General features: G+C 40.3%; 1 protein-coding gene across 1 annotated transcript in view; it reads left to right on the forward strand.

Moving 5' to 3' along the window:
• cdh23 (cadherin-related 23) overlaps positions 1-20,771 on the forward strand; it is a 149,414-nt gene that overhangs the window by 20,754 nt on the left and 107,889 nt on the right. Inside the window, exons 4-6 of the mRNA XM_027277516.1 lie at positions 16,361-16,503; positions 16,807-16,854; positions 17,251-17,343. Coding sequence (XP_027133317.1) covers positions 16,361-16,503; positions 16,807-16,854; positions 17,251-17,343 — 284 coding nt within the window. The remainder of the gene's footprint in view (positions 1-16,360; positions 16,504-16,806; positions 16,855-17,250; positions 17,344-20,771) is intronic.

A 20,771-nucleotide genomic window follows, 5' to 3' on the forward strand; every position in this document is an offset into this window, starting at 1 on the left:
AAGAGTGACTGTTGCTGTTTGTTTGTGTGTGTCTTAGCTTTATAAATCCTATCTACCAGCTGCAGAGGTATTCCTCCCTGTTGAGGTTTGAACCACCTGATCTCAGCGGGAGATGAGTTGCAACATGTCCAGGAGATATTCTTAATGACTGGAAGTTTTTCTCTCCACATGAAGATTCCTCCTGTACCTCACTTTAGGAAGGGGATACGCTTGATCTTCTTACTTCCTGTGACAGCTCTCTCCTGTCATTGAGCTGTTGCATTGACTCCCACAATGGCTTCCCAATAATGCCAGCACACTGCAATCCATGAGGGACCTCTGTTTTGGTTTAGTCAATCATCTCTTATCTCTCCCCCGTGGTGCCTTGCTCCCCCCTTCCTCCCCCAGGAAATAATGGGGTCCACGGTTCAGCGGTGTCTGCAAACACACCATCCATCATGACGCTGTGCTGCGCTATATTGTCTGCACTTACCCAGCACGTGATGTGTTAGTGTTATTACAGCCCATGCAAACACTCACAACACTCTGGCCTCTCATTGCAACATTGCCTCTGAGTTTCCAGGAATGCTAAGCATCCCGCTCATACTCATACATAATTTTAATTTCCTTACTTTTTATAGTCTTATTTTTTCTAGCTAGCTACTACTTTCAGTCTTGCTTTTCTGCCTGCACTGTGGAAAACATTTATTTTAACAAATCATTTTCTCCCATATGCAGTCTTAATTTATATGCAACTCTGGCAGTGGTTTAAGAAAATTGTGCATATTTGCAATGTACCTTCTATGTGTTTCTATGTGTGTATGTTAAATTTGATTTTATCCAGTGTCTAATTTTTAGAGTTTACCTAGGAAACAATTTAACTTGAAAATGACTTAATGAAGTACATGGTAAATAAACAGTACAAATGCTGGTTTAAGAAGCCTCAAACATTTTTGCTGATGTCAATATCATACACATTTAGGGCTAAAAAACTAAGAATGATTACAAATTTGTAAAGGGGCACATTGGCCAAGTTAAAGTGTTTAATTTATACATTAACCTCAGCTGAAACCCATTTAACCCAAGCTTTCTTTTAGGTTTGTCAGTTTAAGTTCAGTTTAATTATCATATACAGTGCTGCTCTAAAGTTTGTGAACCCTACAGCGATTGTCAGATTTGTAAAAAAATACTAAAATATCCTTATTTAATGTTAAGTTATACCCCAATTCACAATACTGACATTCCAAATAATGGACAAAAAAAATGGTTGATTTAAGAAAAAATCTGATTTCATGGGTGCAAAAGTACGTGAACCCCTTCACATCCCCCTCACATCTACTTTGGAGGATATTTGCCATTACCAATGTTCTTGTGTCTCTTGTTAATGTTTTAGAAGGTTGTCCACTTCTAGGCATTAGTCTTTCAGTGCTCTCCATTTGGATCTGCCTCACGTTGGAATGATGAAGCTCAATTCTTTTTGAGATGACACTACCCTCTTCCTGAGGACCTCTGAGATCTTGCTTCTTCTCTGCATAATTGATCTGTATGGGTTCACCCCAGTAAGACTAAAGTGACCTGGTTTTATCTCTGTTTCAATCAGTGATGCATAATTTCAGCCCTAAACATCTCTGATGCTATTGGTCCATTTCAGTGGTTAATTTAGCCACCAACTTGTCCCACCAGATTCTACTTAACTGCTTGTTTTAACCAATGGAGCTCAGGGTTCGCAAACCTTTGCACCTACATAAGTTGCCCAAAAACTCTTTGACTACACAATACATTTTGATATATTGAATTGATAAACCTGCACCTGGTATTTCATATAATGGTTTTGGTTGAAACAATAGAACTCCAAAATGCTCAAGAAGTTCACAGATTTTTGAGCATCATGCACCTACAATCATAGTGACAACTAGTCGTAAAAGCATTTAGATTCTTAACTGAAAGAAAAGCAATACTAAAGTGTAAAAATAAGCCTATGTATAAGTTTTTAAAAATATATATAAATAAAGATTAAAAAGAAATAATAATAATAATCTTTTTTTTTTAGTATACGTTTTACATATGGACTCTAGACACTAAGTCTTGATAAACCTTCACCTTTTTTTTTTACACATTAAGTCTTTGGTTTTGCTGTTTTGGTAGTCATTAAAATCACACAGATCTTAAGTGTTTTAAACCTTTATAACTTTTATATCTATATTTAGATAAGAATTAATCAAGACTCATGCTTCCTTTTTCACTATACACATTTAAATAATTTGTATAGTGGAGGTAAAGTAAATGTTTACTGCTCAAACACCTGGGAGAGATTGGATTAAGCATGGGTTACAAATGAACACTTAAGTGCTGTATACATGCCTCTGACGTGTCACCTCGGTGTGAATTGCAGGTCAGACAAAGAGTAAAACTCACATCACTCATTTATGAGTGCTCGTAGTCATTGTAGGTCCATCTTTAAAACCACACCTTGAGGACATGATATATCAGTGTTCAGCATGGTCTTCAGTTTCACCTGCAGAGACCAACAGCTTGTGTAAGCCTCGTTTAGTGTTTCTTCAAAGATGCTATCTTAGATAGTGATCTCTCTCGATCTCCTTGAGAAAGACATACTGTTTCTGTGCTATTCTATTCAAGTTCTCCTGTGTTATGAGGCTACAGAAAGTGAGGATACAGAAAGACAGCGACAAAGATGGGGAAAGCATGTTGAATAGCTGCAGGCTGTGTGTGTGTGTGTGTGTGTGTGCAGGCGTATGTGCACGCACGTGTGAGTGTGTGAGTGAGAGAGATATTTCTCTGGCTTGTAAAAGTTAATTGAAATTGTCTGTGGGAATGTGGCGCGACACAGGTTGAACTGCACTGCCAAGGCACCCAGCACTGAGCTGACAGGCATCACTGTGATGGTGGCAGTGGTTAAATTACCTGATCAGCTGAGGTTGGGCTCACTAGCTTTAGTGTGTAGAATTTAGACAAACTATCCTGTGTCACTGGGCAAGACCATAATTGCTCTGGTGTTTGTATGTGTGAGAGAGAAATCAGACATGCAGAATCATCAAAGACATTACCATATTTATTGGAGATATTTGTGATATTCCTAGTTATCTTTTTTCTCTCTTTTCCCGAAATTATCAGCATCGTCACAGGGTTCAGTTTGTTTACATGTTGTGTTTATTTGTGTGTTGAACTCCTATCTGAAATGCCTCAGGTTTGAATCCAGTTTAATCCCAGCATTCCCAGCAAGTCTAATGATCAAAGTATCAAGAGGGTGAACCCTCTACCTGAGCAGTGCTTATGAATTGCATATGTGGCTTTTTATGCAGGGATGTATATTTTTCCCCTCATTTAGAGAAATTGGTGATTTCCAACATGACAGCATTAATTGGAAATGTAACGTGGACGTTTTCCTATTGCTGTTTTCCCACTTTTAGTTAATTCATTGTTTCAGGTTTTAGTATTTGTTTACTTATGTTTATGTGTGTGTGTGTGTGTGTGTGTGTGTGCACACATTACTCCATTCATTCTCCAGTACTGAGAGGTGCATTGCTGGGTGGCAGATCAGCTTCTTGCAGCTGCTTATCTGGCCCAGGTGGGTCACGGCTGATACCTGCCTGAGCCACGCAGAGCAGCTAACCTGGAAATTGATGTTTCACATCAGCGACCACCTCTCCCTGCTCCATTGCAGGGAAGCCGTACAAGTGAGGAGGGGAAATGCTCATGTGTGTCTGTTTGTGTATGTTGCTTGCATGTGTGTTTGTGTCAGTGTATCTGTTGTTGTTAGTTTGTGCCCCTTTAGAAATGTACATGTATGTGGCAGTTAGTCTTGGAACTCGAGTTCAAATATATTGTTGTTATACAGTATGTAATGTTACAAGTCTTGATTCCTCAGAAAGTGTTATGCATACAAAAAAAGTCCACTTTTCCAATTACAGAGAATGTAGAGAGGTAAGGGAAAAAATGAAGAGAAAATGAAATGTCATGGAAAACCCCTAATGGTCTTTGAAAATCAGAAGGTTACAGGTCTGAAAGACCACTAGAGATGATTTCAAAGCTAAAAAAAAAATCTTACTGGGGCGTGCATAATGTACTGAATATTACTTTAATATGAATTCCTGCTGAGAGTAGGAACCTGTGTTTAGAGCACTTAAATCACCATATTTTGCAGAGCCCTGTTGATGCCAGACCTTTTCATCTCACATGCAACCTTTTTTTTCTGATTTGTTTAAGAGCAGTGGTCAGACTAGCTGAATATGTCCTTCTTTTCCTGTGCTTAAGCAAGTGGCGGTAGGATGTAAATTGTCAACGATGAGCCTGACTAAGTTTCAAAACGACAAATTTGTTAAACCCTTTTGAATTACTCCTAGGATGACATACTGGATCAATTATATTAGATGCCTGCAGTGTAATATCAGTGTTGGCTGCTGTGCATTCTATGAAGAAAGGTTATATCGTCCTTGTCTTGAAAGCTGACATTTGTTCTCATAAAGGCCAGCGTGCTGGTGCCAGATAGGATTAATTGACAAGTGGGGTGCCTGCACTCTATGCCCCCAATTTATAGACCAGTCTATGGCTCAAATCTGCTTTTGTTTACTGGCTGATTCACCCTGGTTATGTACTCATTATGCTCTCGGTATGTCACCATTCACTGTGAGGTGATGCAACTACAGTCTTTTTAGTGCAGATACATACAATGTCAATTTAGTGCTTGACACATACTTTAGGTATCAAAATCTAGTTAGTACATGGTTCTAAATCTGTGCATGTTAGCTGTAAGCGCAGTGACAGGCTGATAAGACATGTCTGTCTGTTGTGTGTACAGTCATATGTGTTTATGTGCGTGTTGGATGGAGAGAGTGGGGTATAATTGAATTCTTTATCTCACACCTGAGAAGGTGTTTGACATTTAACAGACCTCCTTAGAAGCATGGGTCCTTTTTTTAGGAAAGGCAGGCTTGTCTGTCTGCCTCTCTTTCTCTCTCTCTCTGCCGAGCACACATTCTTGTTCTTTGTCTCTTTCTCTCTCCCATTTGTTTCTCTGTGTGGCAGTTTGTCTCTAGTGAGAAGTGCCAGTTGCGAACAAATCCCTGGCTTTTCTGCTGTCTGTGTGTGAGATGCTGTGTTTTTTCTAGATATTCATTTTCCACTGAAGCCTGAGTTCACGCCCACACAAACTCACACACTTAACGAGAGAGAGGAGAGGCGAGATAGCGAGAGAGAGATGAGAGAGAGAGCGAGAGCGAGAAGATGAGGAGAGAGGAGAGAGAGAGAGAGAGAGATATCCAAAGTTGATCAACCGGAGCAGCTGTCATTGCCCAGCTACTCACCTCCCCTGTTTTTTACGCTTTTATGCTCATCACTCTGTCCCTCTCTCCAGATTGACCAAGGAGGTCAATTGCCAGTTTGCCAGTGCCAATGTCTTTGTCAGGAAACAATATTAATTTTGGCTAATTAGGACCTGAAGCTAATGAGCGCTACAGATAATGAGTTCATTTATAATCCATAAAACAAGTGTGGCGTGTTACGGGATGAAAAAAGCTGTACTGGCAGCAGCCGGACATCAGATTTAGGCAGCAAACAATCTGGACACACACACATTTAGACACACACACCAACCACTCACTTAACTCACTCACCTTCTCTCTCCTCTGTCTCTCTGTCTCTCTCTCACTCACTCACTCACTCACTCACTCACTCACACACATACACCACAGACACACAGGCACACACAGACACACACACACACGCTTTAGACTCTGGCTTGTCTGCATTGCAGTCCTCTGCTGGTCAGCTGGAGCACATTCTTGAGCTGAGCTTTTTGGACAGTGACCTCCCTCCAGCACCTCACCACCACCATCCTATGTACATCCCCCCCTCATCTTTGTCTTCCTCTCTGCGAGGATAATGGCAGAATGGCAATGATGATGCTATAGTAATGTGACAATGCAAAAAACCCTGAAGGAGATGGAATGAGGAATAGTAAGAGAGAGATGGGGAGGGAGAAATAAAAGGAACAAGGTATAAAAGGTAGGAGGAAGAGAAGCAGGGGTTGAAAGACAGTTGGTTGGACGCAAGGAAAGAAGTAAGATAAACTGATGGGAGCTGGCAAAAACTGTATAAGTGGATGGGATGCACACATAGAGAGATGGGAATAGGTACTGGCAGAGGGGAAGATGAGGGTAAGAGGGGCTTCACAGCAGATGGGCATAAGAGGGTGAGAAGGAGATGAGGAAGATAGAGATGCTCTAGTGTATATAGATAAAGTCCAGCGGGCCTTGGCCTAACCTGGCCAGTCAGTCAGTTATACTGAGCTGAGCAGGACCAGACCAGGATCAGACATGCTAGTGTGGCATCTGGAAGCACAGTGCAATTATAAAACTGTTACACCATATGGACTGGTGAGAAAAAACTATTACAGATATGTTCCACTGAAGATCACCAAGCCTGCATGTCATCACTAAGTTATCTATAAGAAGGAAATGTGAAATTAGGTAGTATTGATACTACATCAACTTGTCAGTGGCCAGAGGATATTCTACACAATGATGATTATTATGATGTGTATTATAAACACACTATCAATATTTTTATATATTCTGTTTATCGTTAAAATTGGTATATCATGACCCCCCACCCAATGGTGTATGAGCCATTCCTGTGCTGTTTAAAGCTGCAACATCTGCTACTTGAGAAGTTACTGCTGCTGCAACAGGATTTTCCTTGTCAATCTAAATAAATCAAAGCCGACCAGTGTCTTGCCTATAACACATGGAGCTTCAGCTTCCAGTCAGTCCCCATCAGTGTGTAAAAAAACAACTGAAAAACTTTTAGATAATCCTAAAACTAATGTTTTGTTAACGTTTACTTTTCATTTTATTCCTTGAACTATTTGTTTGTTCTACTACGATTATTATAACTAAAATTAATCTATGAAAGTAGATTAAATAATTAGATAAAAATAATAACGAGTTAAATAGTTGGTGTAAGTACACTATATGTCAGTGTCATCAAAATAATTTAAAATCTGTTATTTTATGGTAGAAAGGTTATTTGCACAAACTATCTAAAACTAATTGCATGTATTCAAAATTGTATTCAGTTGAGTTTATTTTTATTTGATTGTTCTAACAAAACTAGGAGAGAGCTTTGATAAGCTGAAGGGCTTTTGGCCTCCCTGCATATTCTGGTCACTTTATTTTGTTACTGTTATTTTGTTATGTGCTATCAATCAGTCAATCAGAATAGAACAACACAGAAAATAACAATGAGGGTCATATTTAAAAAAAAAATAAATACTTTGAGTGCAATCATGCAAATTTAGCATAGTCTAGCTGCTAACAGAAATAACTACACAAGTAGTCCTGATCTTGACATTGCTATTTGAGCCATTTTTACTGCAGAAGTAGTCCCTTGACAAGATATTTCATTCTATGCTCCTCACAGTGTTTGTTAAATCAGTCAGCTACCAACAGAAAAATTTGGAAAAATTCAGCACAAAATCCAGTGAGCTCCGTGAATTCTCAGTAGTCAAGATTTCAAGTGACATGATTTCAAGTCAGATAAACTCATAAGTTATAAAATAGCTCTCGTAACTATAAATGGTAATCTGTTTTCAATTCATTAGCGTATGGTGACAAGCACAACTATTGTTACTATTAGGCACAATGAGCACATCATGCTGAGAACTAGCGGTTGTAAATTTTTAGTGTAGCGTGCTTAAATGGTGCCCTGGAATGATCACATGCAGTGTCGATGTTTCTCACAGTGGACATTTTGCCTCGTCAAACACAGCTGGAACAAATATCAGTATGTGCCAGTAACAGGGCGTTATATTGTACCTGCTGGTTTACACCTAAATAGAACAAACTAGGACACATTGTAGGTCATTTCCACACTTTTCTTCTATTGCATTAATGTTTTATGTTTCTCCAAATGCAAGATACTAATTTCTCTTACTGCTCTTTCAGTGTACAGACTAGTCAGCACTTTGTTTTTGTTTTATAGATACATTAAAATGGCCTCTGTAGCTATAATCTGTGGCTAATATATTTGTGTCTTCGCACTTGTTACAACTTTTCTCTGATTGGGCGCTGTAATATTATTGAAAATGAAATTGTACTCTTCATGGAGCCAATGCTTGAGTAGTGCGGCTAATGTTTAATTAATTTTCAAATATGACTGTGCTTTAAAAGCTCTGTGGGCTATTGAATTTATTTTAATGTAACCTCCTAGTAGCTGACAAGAGGTTGATCTGACAAACAATAAATACATGCTTGACAATATACTGACAAACACTTAAATACAAGATAAATCGGAATATATAGTCACATTAACTTTTTTTATTATTATTTATTTTATATATTATTTTGGACCTTTTTTGGCCAAAACAAGGAAACCACTGCTGAATCTCTAGGCTGTCAGATATATGTTATTGCTATATTTGTCAAGGAATTGAGCCCTTGTTTTCTGAGCCAATACTCCAAACTGTGCCTTCCAATGACAGCCAGTGCTGGAGGTCAAGTCTGAGTTGCCACAGCTTCATTCTTGACCCCAGCTCCTGCCATTCGCCAACATCCCCATCTACATCTACAGAGGTGACAGAAACAACATCAGCCTTATATTTCAGTAACACACGGGCAAAATGATAAACATGTAAACAGTAGAAAAAAGGGTAAAGGCCAAAAGTGAAAGGCTTTTGTTTCGGTGTGAGTGTGTTTATGTGTGCGTGGCTTCACAATGAAGGTGGCATGTTCCATTACCCGGCCATGATTTAGCTCACTCTCAGGTAATAGCCAGCAGTGGTGAGGTCAGGAGAGGGCTAGTGGAGGAGAGAGGGAGTAAAGGGAGGGCAAAAGAGAGCGAGGCAAATAACAGAATAAGAACAGGATTAAAAACCGAGGTGAGCGGAAAAACTGGATGAAAAGAGCAAGACAAAGGAAAAAGAGAGAATTGGGCAGGCGTTAAGAAGTGTCAGTGTTGATGGACATTTTGGCATGTTGGCAGGAGTGGTGCAGTTTGGGGTGGATGCATGTGTGTTTGGGGTGGGCGTTTGCTTTTGTGACAACGACAGGCCAGGCTGGCTCAGCCATCACTCTAGAAGCCTCAGTAGCACCCAGCCACCTGTCCACTCCTATCAGCACTGCCTGTGCCCCTCTGTCTGGCCTCCACAAGCAGGACGGAGCGTGACGAGAGGATGACAAAAATGAAAGAGAGGGAGTGGGGGAACAGCAAGACTGTGATGGGATAGAATAGAAAATAGCAAGAGCAAAGCGCTTTCCTGTCTGATGGGAGAGTGAACGGAGCTGTGCGTGAATTCACAGTGACAGGTCTGCCTCTCCTCACCAATGCGTAGGATGACTGTCCACTAATGTCCTTCACTGTCCTCCGACTTTCGCATTGTGATTGGTTAGTCACAGCCTTGTCACTCAGTGTTTTCATCATTTCACCATTTGGTGTATTAGAAAGCCAATCCTGGACATACAGCTTGTCTTTCTCAGTTCATTTTCGACACTCTCATGAATGAATGATTCATATCTTGACAGCAGAATCAACTTCAAATACTTCCTGATGACAAAATCTGCAGAAACTATAAACTACTTATTCTGCAATAGTTCCATAAGTTCCTAATAGTCTTATTTTATGTGAAATGTTTTGCTTTCAAATGATACATTTACCTAAGGTAAAAGGTAAAAATATTTAGCATATATATTCTGCTGCCATGCAGAATCCAGTATATTACTGTGGAAATCCCACGATGCCTCCTTTCCCTCAAAGTTAAACTACAGTTTAGCTATAGATACTTAAACCATTTATTTTCAACATTTTGCTCCTTCAGTTTGGGCTTTTTAAGTTGTACGATGAGCTACTGTATATACTAGTTTCTATAGAAGGCAGCCTTGTACACTTATAGTAGATTTTGGTAACTATACTATCTTATACTCATAGTAACAAAAAATTGCTTATCCTTATCCTTCCTCCAAAATGGTTAACATTTATGCCAGATGACCTTCCGAAAATATTTGTCTATTCTCATGTGACCACAAGTGTGTTTCTATCTGTGTTTACCTGTATATACAGTGTGTTCACTTAAGCTGTGTATACGCCTACATATTTAGGATGTGTGGTCAAGGAGATGTGTATTTCTCTCAGGAATGGCTAAAGGAAAGGCAGCGGGTGTTCTCCTCCCATCCGTGACAGATTTAGTCATAAATCTATTGGATTAATACACAGCCTCCCAAGGACTCTCGTGGTGTGTGTTGTTGAAACACAGGAGTCACTTAAAGCCAGACTCCCGGCACTATTTGTCTTTGGCTCTCTTCCCCATCACTGTTATTGATGTGGCACACACGCACAAACTTGCACACACAAAGAAGAGAAGGTCAGTGAAAAATGGAGAAAGAGTAAATGAGAGGAAAATGAGATAGAATTTGGTAAATGTCTCGTTTCAAAGGAGCTATTAAAATGTAAGGATTCCTGTTTGATAAATTAGCTTTTCCTAACAGACAAATCTAACCTCCGTTTGAAAAACTCCAGTTGTAATTCATACCCATTATTTAATATGTAAATTGTTCTCATCTGCAGCAGTTGTATCAAGAATGTGCTGCATTTGTTTACTTGTGGCGCAAAGGCTTGCAAACATAATCAGTGAGCTTTTTCTTTCTTTCCATCTTTTTTATTGCTAGCTGTCTAATTGACTTCCCTAGGGAAAAGGCTTTACTGTCACTCTCCATAGCTGTCTTCATCCTACAAGGAAATAAACTATCGGCATGCATCCTCTTTTCCACTATTAAAGATGCCCCCTGAACATATACGCCTCTCTTTGTATGGAAATAGAGGTCCAAACACTCAGTTTCCGGCCACCACTCTATTGTCTTTCCAGGGAGATTTGCTTAGTTTATTTCTACGTCCAACTGGTTTCCCAGAAGGAGTCTGAATCTCGAGACATTAATGCAGCATACAGCACCACAGGCAGAGAAAGCGGCGATGGGTTAATTTCAGCTCATTTCCATCTCATTTCTGAAGGAAAAGAAGACTTTATTTTTTCATGTGTTTGACTGGAGGTGAGGGTGCAAGGTAATGCATGTTCCCCCAAGAGGTCTCTTAAAAGGATGAGCCTGAAACAAGACCTCACCAACATAAATTGCCTTCTTTATATGAGCAGATTTGGGCTTTGGCTTAGAGGTGCAGCGTATAGTTCCCCTGCTCAGTCATAAATGGCCATGTAGAGTTCATACCCTCTTCTGTTTTTAACAGCTGGTTAAATGCAGTGTTCATATTTTGGTGTTTGCACAGTAATGACCACAGTTAACAGCTATATTGTTGTTTCTCATTTTAACTAAAGTGAAGTGGTATTTCTGCATGAGTGTGCCTCATTCACTACCATCTTATGACTGTAGATCTCTCAATGCAGAGATTCAAACAGATGCCAACACAAACTCACAACAGTGTCTTGCAAAAAGGCCAATTTTGTTATAATGGCACACAGTCAGTTGACATGGTTGTGCGTGCTTTCTCTTATCTCAGACCTGATGGATCTGATGTGCAATATTGTGGCTTAGTCAGTAATCTCATAATCACAACTGATCTATGTGACAGATGTAAAGGCTTTCCATAACTGCTTCTCTTCACATGGTAATCTATAGAGTGGCAAATGCTGCACTATAAAGTAGGACACAAAATACAGACTCTGTGTGGAATGAGCTCATGCTGCCAGTAAGCTGAAAACAGTACTGTATTTGCCTGTGTGAATTCTTGATGCGAGTGATTGACGTGAGGCAGTGTGGCTTCACCTCGTTGTTGCTGATGTTTGAAGGCTCTCTTTGTCAGTGGATAGATGGTGTGGTAACATGAGTGGCATCATACTGACTCATCAGCCTACTGATTGTATGACTTCAACCCTGAGGTTCACTTGCCTCAAGACAATTCATCAAGTATTCATACAAAGCAGGTAAAGCTCAAGATTCTCCCTGCCCTGCCACAGTCTGTCATGCTTCCACTTTGTCTTGAGGTAGTTTCATCTTTTCTTTGGTTTTTAGCTGATTTGGTAGCTAGCGTTCTGAACATTGCCCATATACCCATTGAGCCTTTGTGCACCATAAAATTCCGAGCTATAATTCACAACATGCCTGAAATTGCTGTCCTGACAGTGCCTGTCCCACTGAATCAGCGCTCAGATGAACGAGAGGTCTCGAGATGTCACCAACATAATAAACAGGGCTTTGGCCTATAGCCCCTTTTCTTTCACAAGTCTGAAGCCCCAGGGCAGGACTGAGCCTAGTCCCTGTCTAACACGCGCGACTCCTATTGATCCAGCAGGGATTGATGTTCTCCAGCGACTGATTTAGCGCCCCCATTGGCCCCCTTGCCTTTCCTAAAAGGTTGGGCTGAGTAAAACATGTGGCTGCTGCTGTGTATAAGTTAGCAAGTCTTCCTACTTTTCTTCTCCCCTCCTCCACTTTCAGTCTCATGCCTCTCCAGTTTTTGTCATTTTGTTTGTTTTATGGCAGAGTTTTTCAGCCCTGCCACAGTGAAGCAGCGATGCTTTGTCTTAATGCAGAAGTCTTACTGTAACTTTGGGAGAGGTATGGTACTGTAAGAGTTTATTTGTTACTCTCTTCAACGGACCTCATCTCCTCTGCACCTTCCTCTTTTCCCGTTATTTCTTTTTCTTTTTAATTTATTAATTCCGGTTTGCTTCCTTTTATTGAGCATGTTTCACACTTTCAACTCACCAATTCTCCGCTCTCCAGTTCTAACCATTTCAACCTAAATGCTTCCAGTATTTGGAATTTCCCCAGAGGTAGCTTCAAAGTTAAGCCACTTTAATAAAACCACATATGCATGTATTCTATATTTGCTTCTTCCAGTGAAATATTTCATACATAAATATTTCACAATATCACATTTATTTATTTATATTATTAGAGCCACACAAGTAGTAATTAGTAATTTACTCATGTAATCTTTTACATACATTCAATTAATTTTGAAATATTTGCAAAGCAGATCTTGAATCTGTGATTTTAAAAGTTTAAATAAAACTGTATGTAATGTATTCTGGTATCCTGCCTATCACAAAGTGAGTCTTGTGGCTTTCTCTCACTTCTGTGTTAACACACACGAGGACACGTATCTCTAAATCTACCAGGTCAGTAGTGTTCTGGTTCGGCCTTAGATGGATTGTTGAATTTAGCTCTGCTTTTGTTGTTCTGGTTTGACCTCACTGCCTGAATACAGAAGGAAAATTTTAGTATTTGAGTTTGCAGAGAGAGTGAGAGGTTCAGAGGACAATAGGAGAGAGAAAGCTGAGGTAGAGAGATGAATCCCCCAGCCCATCGCTCTTGTCATGAGAGCAGTGTTGCAGAGTATAGGAGAAGGGGAGGGGCAATGTTAATGTGCACTGTATCATTCATAACAGTAATACCGGCATCACTTGCTGCTAAATGGCATCATTTGTCAGGGAAAGGGCTTGGTGCCACAGTGTTACAGATAAGCACCAGAAGAATACCTACACTATACCCCTCCACGCACACTATAAGAATATTTTGCTTACAACAGTGATCTAACCAAACTTGACTTTATGCCCTTAGGTTACTTTTTATCATAAATCTTCTCTAAACCAAAAATATAAAACTAAAATCGACTCAAGATTAAAATAACAGCAGATCAATCCCACTAAGAAACAACAAAATTGCAGATGTTCTTCAGCCATTATAAGTCTATTTACTCCAATCAGATATGCAAAAGTTTGTCAAGAATGCGTCTGCAATTGTACAGGCTGCATTTGTATGCAAATACAGTCAAAAAAACTTAGGCAAGCACACAAATGTGGAAATGTGAATAATTTTGTTTGGTACTAAAAGAAAATTAGGTCCCTACAAACCATTGTGGATTTTTATTTAATTTGACCCAAAACTGAACTGCTGCAAAGTGCAAACCAGATTCAAATCCAGATTTTTATAATGTCATTCAAATTTCATAATGCAGCTGAGGAGTCAAACTCCCTTCTCTTCTACCACAGCATATTTTTACACTATACTGTAGATATTCAAAAAATGGTAATGGTAAATGTTACTGTTATTGGAGCTTATGTAGTGCCTTTCTAGTCTTCCAACCACTTGAAGCGTTTTATACTTCACATTCACATGTCACATTCATACACTGACAGTAGAGCTTACCATGTAAGGTGCCAACCGCTCGTTAGAAATTAAATAATCCTAGCTATACACACACACACACACACACACACACCAATGGCCAGCCCTTTGGGATCAATTTGGGGTATTTTAGTATCTTGCCCATGGACACTTTGACATGCAGACTGGAGGAGCCAGGGATCAAATGCTTATGTTCCTTTTACTGGACGACCCACTCTACCACCACTACATTATAAATTAGGGAACAAACTAAGATATTGTCGCTACTAACAGAAATGTCAAGTTTTTCCATATCTCCATCCTTAAGGGCAAAGTTATAATTCTAATTTTTTATTTATTTATCACATCTATTTTATTACTTCGGGCAACCTTGAAGAGCGATAAATACAGTCAAGCACAATCTGAAAAAATGAAGAGACATTAGAGCAAATTGATAAATTTAGCGCAGTACCAAATCTTTATCTAAATATATATAACTGCACACTGAGTAGATATGGAAATATTCTAGCCTCTAGCTCAGCACATGTGCCTGCTCTCCATTCTTAATCTGAGCAGAGAATCTAACCTATATGTTTAATGGGCTGGTCCTAGTTTGCTTCTTTTTTTCCAGAGTAGGAGTTAATCTTCCACAAGACTGTGACTCTCATATATAGTCTTGGTCTCAAATGATTTGTTATCATTCATTTGTTATCCTTCACTCAAGTGTATGTCTACCCACATGGAGCAGACAATTCCTCCACAGTCGAGAGGGCTGCAAGGAGGGGAAAAAAATTCGTTATTATTGATGACTATGAGGTAAAATGCTTAATTTGCACCGTCTTCAACCAAATTATAACTCATATTGAAAGCAGCTGAATTTGCATAAATCTCATTAGACGCAATGAGAGGGGTTCATAAATCGTTATATTAATTAGTCATTTTTGCCACCCTTTCATAGGAAAATGGGGTGTATTAATAAAACGAGAGGGGTGTGTGATTGTGAAGCCTAATTGGTCGTTGTGTTAAGCATTTTGGTGTGCAAGTGACAGGCTTGATTTAGTTTGGCTTCACCTCTATTGTCTGACGGAGTACCTGCAGAGACGGGAGAGAGGAAGTGTGTGTGTGCGTGCGTGTACAGCTCACTGCATGTGTGTATCAACTGTATTTTCTCTCCCATCCATGCACTCATGTTCAGTAACCTCTTCCATTGATTCAACATTCTGTATTGTGTGAACAGTGGAGCTGAAGTCTATCCCCACATGGATCACAGCGTAAATGCACAAACAACATTACACCAAGACAATACACCTTTGAACCTCAGTGAGGAAGGACTTGTTACTGAGATCTGGGTTCACTGTGCAAATCAATGTAACATGAGAGAATGAGGGTATGACCAAGTTGCTTTGGTGTTGGGGCAAGTAAAGATATTTACTTAGTAAGAGTTGTTCAGCACCATGGACAGTGTCTAGGTCCTACTTAAGGTCCCCATTTCTGTTTCTGTCCAGTTATAACAGTATGTCAAGAACATTATACATATTCATATCCACCGGGTGTGACTGATATCAGCATGCCCTCCCCTTCAGTCCTTTATGATAGAACGAGCCTTGTCCCTCTGAGTCAAGGGGTCCCAATGCTGTCCTCCATGTCCTTCCTACCTCAGCCATGCGCTCCTTGACCCAGCTGTCCAGCATGGTGGATTAGCCAGCCTGATTGCGCTCCACCTCTGGGTTTGATTAGCCAGCCTGTCTGAGCTGTGGTGTCTGTGATGAATGAAGCCTGTGAACCACTACAGCTCCAATTAAAAACCCATTGCTCTTCTACCCTTACACCACATACTTGTGTGTGTGTGTGTGTGTGTCTGTGTGTGTCTGTTGCTATGCCATCTTTATCCTTAACATAAAAATTCAGATGACTTTACTACTTTTTAGAGGAGCATCAGTCTGATCCTACAGTTCAAGTTGTTTCCTTTTTTATGTGTATTTAGTTCATTTTCACTTAAATGACACTTTTACATGAGACACATTTAAATGAGAACACTGGCATTCAGACAGGTAACAGGTATACAACAGGTAATGTAGGATAGGATATGAAATATTGTTTTATACTATTTTAACTTATCCTGTAATAGGACATCTAGGGAAAATATTGAATTATTGTATTTGCAATTACAAAGTTAAAAAACGATCAAATCTTGTAGACGTACTGACCTTTGACCTGATGGGACCTCTGACCTTTGACTCTCTGTCTGGCAGGTTCATCAGTGGCCCAGCTGAAGGCAACAGATCCTGAGAGTGAACCCCTCATGTATGGAGTTTCAGGAGAAGAGGCCATGAGGTATTTCTCTGTGAACAAAGACACTGGTGTGGTCTGGCTCCGACAGCAGCTCGACCGTGAGGTACGAACAGCAAACAAACACACATACTAACAAACTGCTGCATACTCACTTACACATTATTAAAGCAAATGCACTATATACACAAAGTGATACATAGGACAATTTTGAAAATAGGAGATGGAATGTAAATAATCAAATGATGAAAGAGCAGTGAAAAGTGCAATACTCTTCAGTAGCAGAGATGAAAAAGAAAGGGTTGTGAGACAGTGCCATTTCTATGTCTTGTTATGCTTTTCTGCACTGCTCTTTTGCACTTCATGTCTATGCAAAGTTTGTGCTGATGTCTTTTTCTGTCTCCACCAGACCAAGTCAGAGATGCAGGTCGAGTTCTACGTGAGTGACATTCAAGAGGTAAGAGAGAGATTTGTACTGCGATCACAGTTATGACACCTCCTGTCACACACTGACACCTGCATATAGCCTGACCACATGTCACATAGAGACTTTCTCTCTCAATCTGTCTCCCTTTCACCAGTCTCTCGCTTTCATTCTCACCCTTATTTCTTCCTTTCTCACATGTAATCATTCTGACACCTGTCTCACTCAACGCAGTTTAGTTGCTAAAACACACTGACGTTTAAACCTACTCTCCCCTGCGGGTAATCTATCACACACTTGTCCTGCTTTCTTTCACTCTGAATCTTGGTTTGGTGCGGCTAATACATATTTTCAGTGACTACAGTTTTCTGACAAGTAATGTGTGGAGGAGGCTTTGGAACAATTTTACCAAGGTGTTTCATCCCTCAGGTGGTCAAAGACACAGTAAACATCCAGATTGGGGACGTGAATGATAATGCACCAATCTTCCATGGGCAGCCTTACACCGTCCATATCCCAGAGGTAAGGCTGACAGAAAGTCATATAACTTATTTACATATTGCACCTAAGGTAGTAGTAAAATAAGATCTAAAGCAGAGATTATATGCACTTTTATTAAACAGACTTCTTTCTGCAGAAGATTTGAATACAATAGAAATGTATTTATGAAAATCTTTGCAGGACAGTTGCTATCTTATTTGTTGTGTTATGAACATCAAAAAAATGGTGCCTGCAAAAAATGTTTTGGCCAGCACAGGTTTCCTTCTCTTTAAGGAAAAGGTAAGAAAACGTGCAATTCACCTCAATGTTTTCTCTCTTGTAACAGTTGTAACTGCATGGTGGCTACATCCACCTTATGGTGATAATCAACTATTCATAGTGCTTTTTGGTCTGTGCTGCCCTGGAAATAGCTGTGTTTTGCTGAACCTGTGATCTTCTCAAGATTTCAGGAGTTGTCCTCTAGCTCATGTTTAGAGAGTGTGCACTGCCTTCCTGATAGGGTAGCAAAACACTCACTGCAGTGGAGACCTCAATCTCTTTTCTCCTCTCTCTGTTTCTCTCCCTTCTGTGTCCTCTCTCTGAATCTGCTACCTCCCTTCTCTCTCGTTTCTTTCCATCTTTCTCTCTCCTCTTTGCCCTCTCCCTCATCTAATCCTTGATAGAAGTAATTGCCAGAGTGGAGAAGAGGACTTCAAACAGGGGCTGAAATCCACACACGCAAACACGCACACATCCACATAACTTGTTGTGCTGATATTGAGCACATACCCCTTTCTGAGTCTTCACCAAATCTTCAAAGCCACTGGCTTTTTCTCTCCTCAATCCATAAAGTCAGGCAAATAAATGGAAGAAAGGAGGACTGTTTAGACTAGGCTGTTTAGACCACCCACAAAGGTTCTCTCAGGCCAGTGCAACCACTACTGAGTTGTGTGGGACTCACTTATAGTCCACATACTGATTTTCCAAGCACTGCGAACACTAAGCTTCAGTTTAGCCTCCGGAAAGCCATTAAACAGAGCTGTGGTTGACCCTCAGTCGCTCACATATTGTTCGTTCCCTTGGATCACTCAATGAATTACTGCTTATGTCAGTCTTGGCCTCCTAGTGCTTACAAAATTTAAGCTTTTCTATTTGAGGCAATGGGATGTGGTAATAGATCAGGTTCCTTAAAACACTGGACACAGCCGTGGGTCTAATTCACTGGCAGCTGAAGCCTGTAGCAATGAGACATAACATAAATAAAATATGGAAAGCTTGAACATATGAGCACAGTGTGAGACTAATGCAGGTTTTTTTTTGTACAAATCTCAATAAATGAATAATAACAATAATAATATTAATAATGATAATAATAATGATAGATGGGACAGCAAATTGTTTATGGATAACAATGCAGCCCACAGTTAAATTCATTAAAACCTTCCACCTTTTAGGAACTTCATTCTGAAGACAGTTTCGTCCTCCCTGTGCCCTGTTTCCCCTTCCTCTGCCCCTTTCTTCACCTTATCTTGTTTTTCCGAAACTTTAGTTACCTGCATTTTTATGGCCTCATTACCTCTGGGGCCTTAACTGACCTCCCAGCAGGCAAGGCAAACATACTGCGACATCATTCGATCATACTGTCACTCACTGGACGTGCCAGAGTAACTGGGGGTTAGAGTACCAACAGCACTACTAGATAGTGCTGCTGAACTTTATTACATAGAGAAAAATATGAGAGAGGCTGAAAGATGAGAGAGTAGTAACGGTAGAGAAGAGGTTAAGAATAAAATGATGAGATTTAATTTAGGCAAAGACACCAAATACCAAATAGACTGACACATGCCAAGAGGAAACAACACAATGTGCATCAGAATAAGAAGGAGCGTGTCAGCAGTGAGCAGATGAAGCAATGTGAGTGGCAAGGTGAGCAGTGCAGTAGGGGGAGCAAGGGAGAGAGTTTGTGTAAATGTCGTTTTAATTTGTAGAGCCATAAAGAGGGTGAAGGGTAGCAGGTGGGCTGCTAGCATTCCCTCTGTCAGTGCTAATGAGCTGGCCAGATTTACAGCATCCACACACTCAGGCAGCCAGCCGCAGAGGCTGGATACAAGGAGCGACGACTATCACCAGGAATAATGTTTTGATGGAACAGCAGATGGTCCACAACCCAAATCCATTATTGGATGAGATGATGGAGTGAGCCCACAACATACTGAGAAGTGTTTTTTCACATTCCCTAGGCACAACAGGTAGTCCTCTTTATAGCAAGTCCTCTATTGACAAACTCAAATGTTTTGCCATGTGTGCATCTGTGGACTACAGAGCTGCTGTATGAGCAACTGTGGCACCATCCAGGTCTTAAAGATCAATCCTCCTCAAAAACACTCACACACACAAACCTCCCCTTATACTCCTCCACTGGGAGACGGTCTCTCTGTCAGTTCCAATGTGATAATATCAAATACCAACTCTAACAACTTCTAACTATGCCCAGTATGTGCCATCTCCTGCGGTTTCATAAGCTGCCCCTGACCTCAGACATAGTTTTCACTTGTTCTTTGAGCCACTTGCACTCTTTTGCTTGTCTTTTCTGCCTTAGATACCTGTTCCCAAGCCCTGTTCTGTCCCTCACACCTAAATATACGCAAAACACCCTCTTTCACCCTCTTGCCAATACCCACAATCATCCCTATCCACAGCAGATGTGCAGTGCAGTGGAATCCTGCCTTCAATAATGCAGTAATAATGCACACAACGTTGTATAGCTGACTTCAGATGTGTGCAGTAATGCGGCACAGGCAGGTATAAGGTGATAGATATCCAAACTTATCTGTTTACTCTCTCTCAGGTATGTCGGGTAGGTGAGCAAATCCCTCCTCAGCCTCTATTTTCTATCAGCCATATCTCAATGTCCCTCTATAACCTACAGTAAGCTCTGATGAACTACGCCTGATGTTACAGAACCCAGCTGCCCAAGGTGGAAACCCCTCAGGTGAAAGTCAGACATCTAAAGAAGGAAAAGCCTTTCAGTCTGGTTTCTATTAAGGAGAATATCCTCTATAGAAACAGAGTGACAGGAATCCTCGTCACAAACCTGAGGTTATTTCTTCTTGAAATAACCAATTTCTGATAAAAATGTCCAGAACAAAAAGTGTGTCTCTTAGTCCCTGTTTTATTATACTTTTGATTAATCTGTGTCTTTTATCAGTAGGATATTTTGTCTGTTTGGGAATCAGGCCCACTACTCAAAAGGCACTATGATAAACCGTTGTGTACAGAAGACGAATTCTAACACAATTTTAGCCCCCAACCTTTGGCGACTACTTCCTACAAACAATTTTGAATTGAATAGTATGACAGCATTTCACACACACACACACACACCCACACACACACACAAATGAACTCGTATTTTAGATAATATTGGCAGAGGGTGTTTGAGAGCTCCTATTACGCCTGTGAATGAGCTG

Source organism: Larimichthys crocea, chromosome III (assembly GCF_000972845.2).
Source record: "Larimichthys crocea isolate SSNF chromosome III, L_crocea_2.0, whole genome shotgun sequence".
Taxonomy (NCBI): domain Eukaryota; kingdom Metazoa; phylum Chordata; class Actinopteri; family Sciaenidae; genus Larimichthys; species Larimichthys crocea.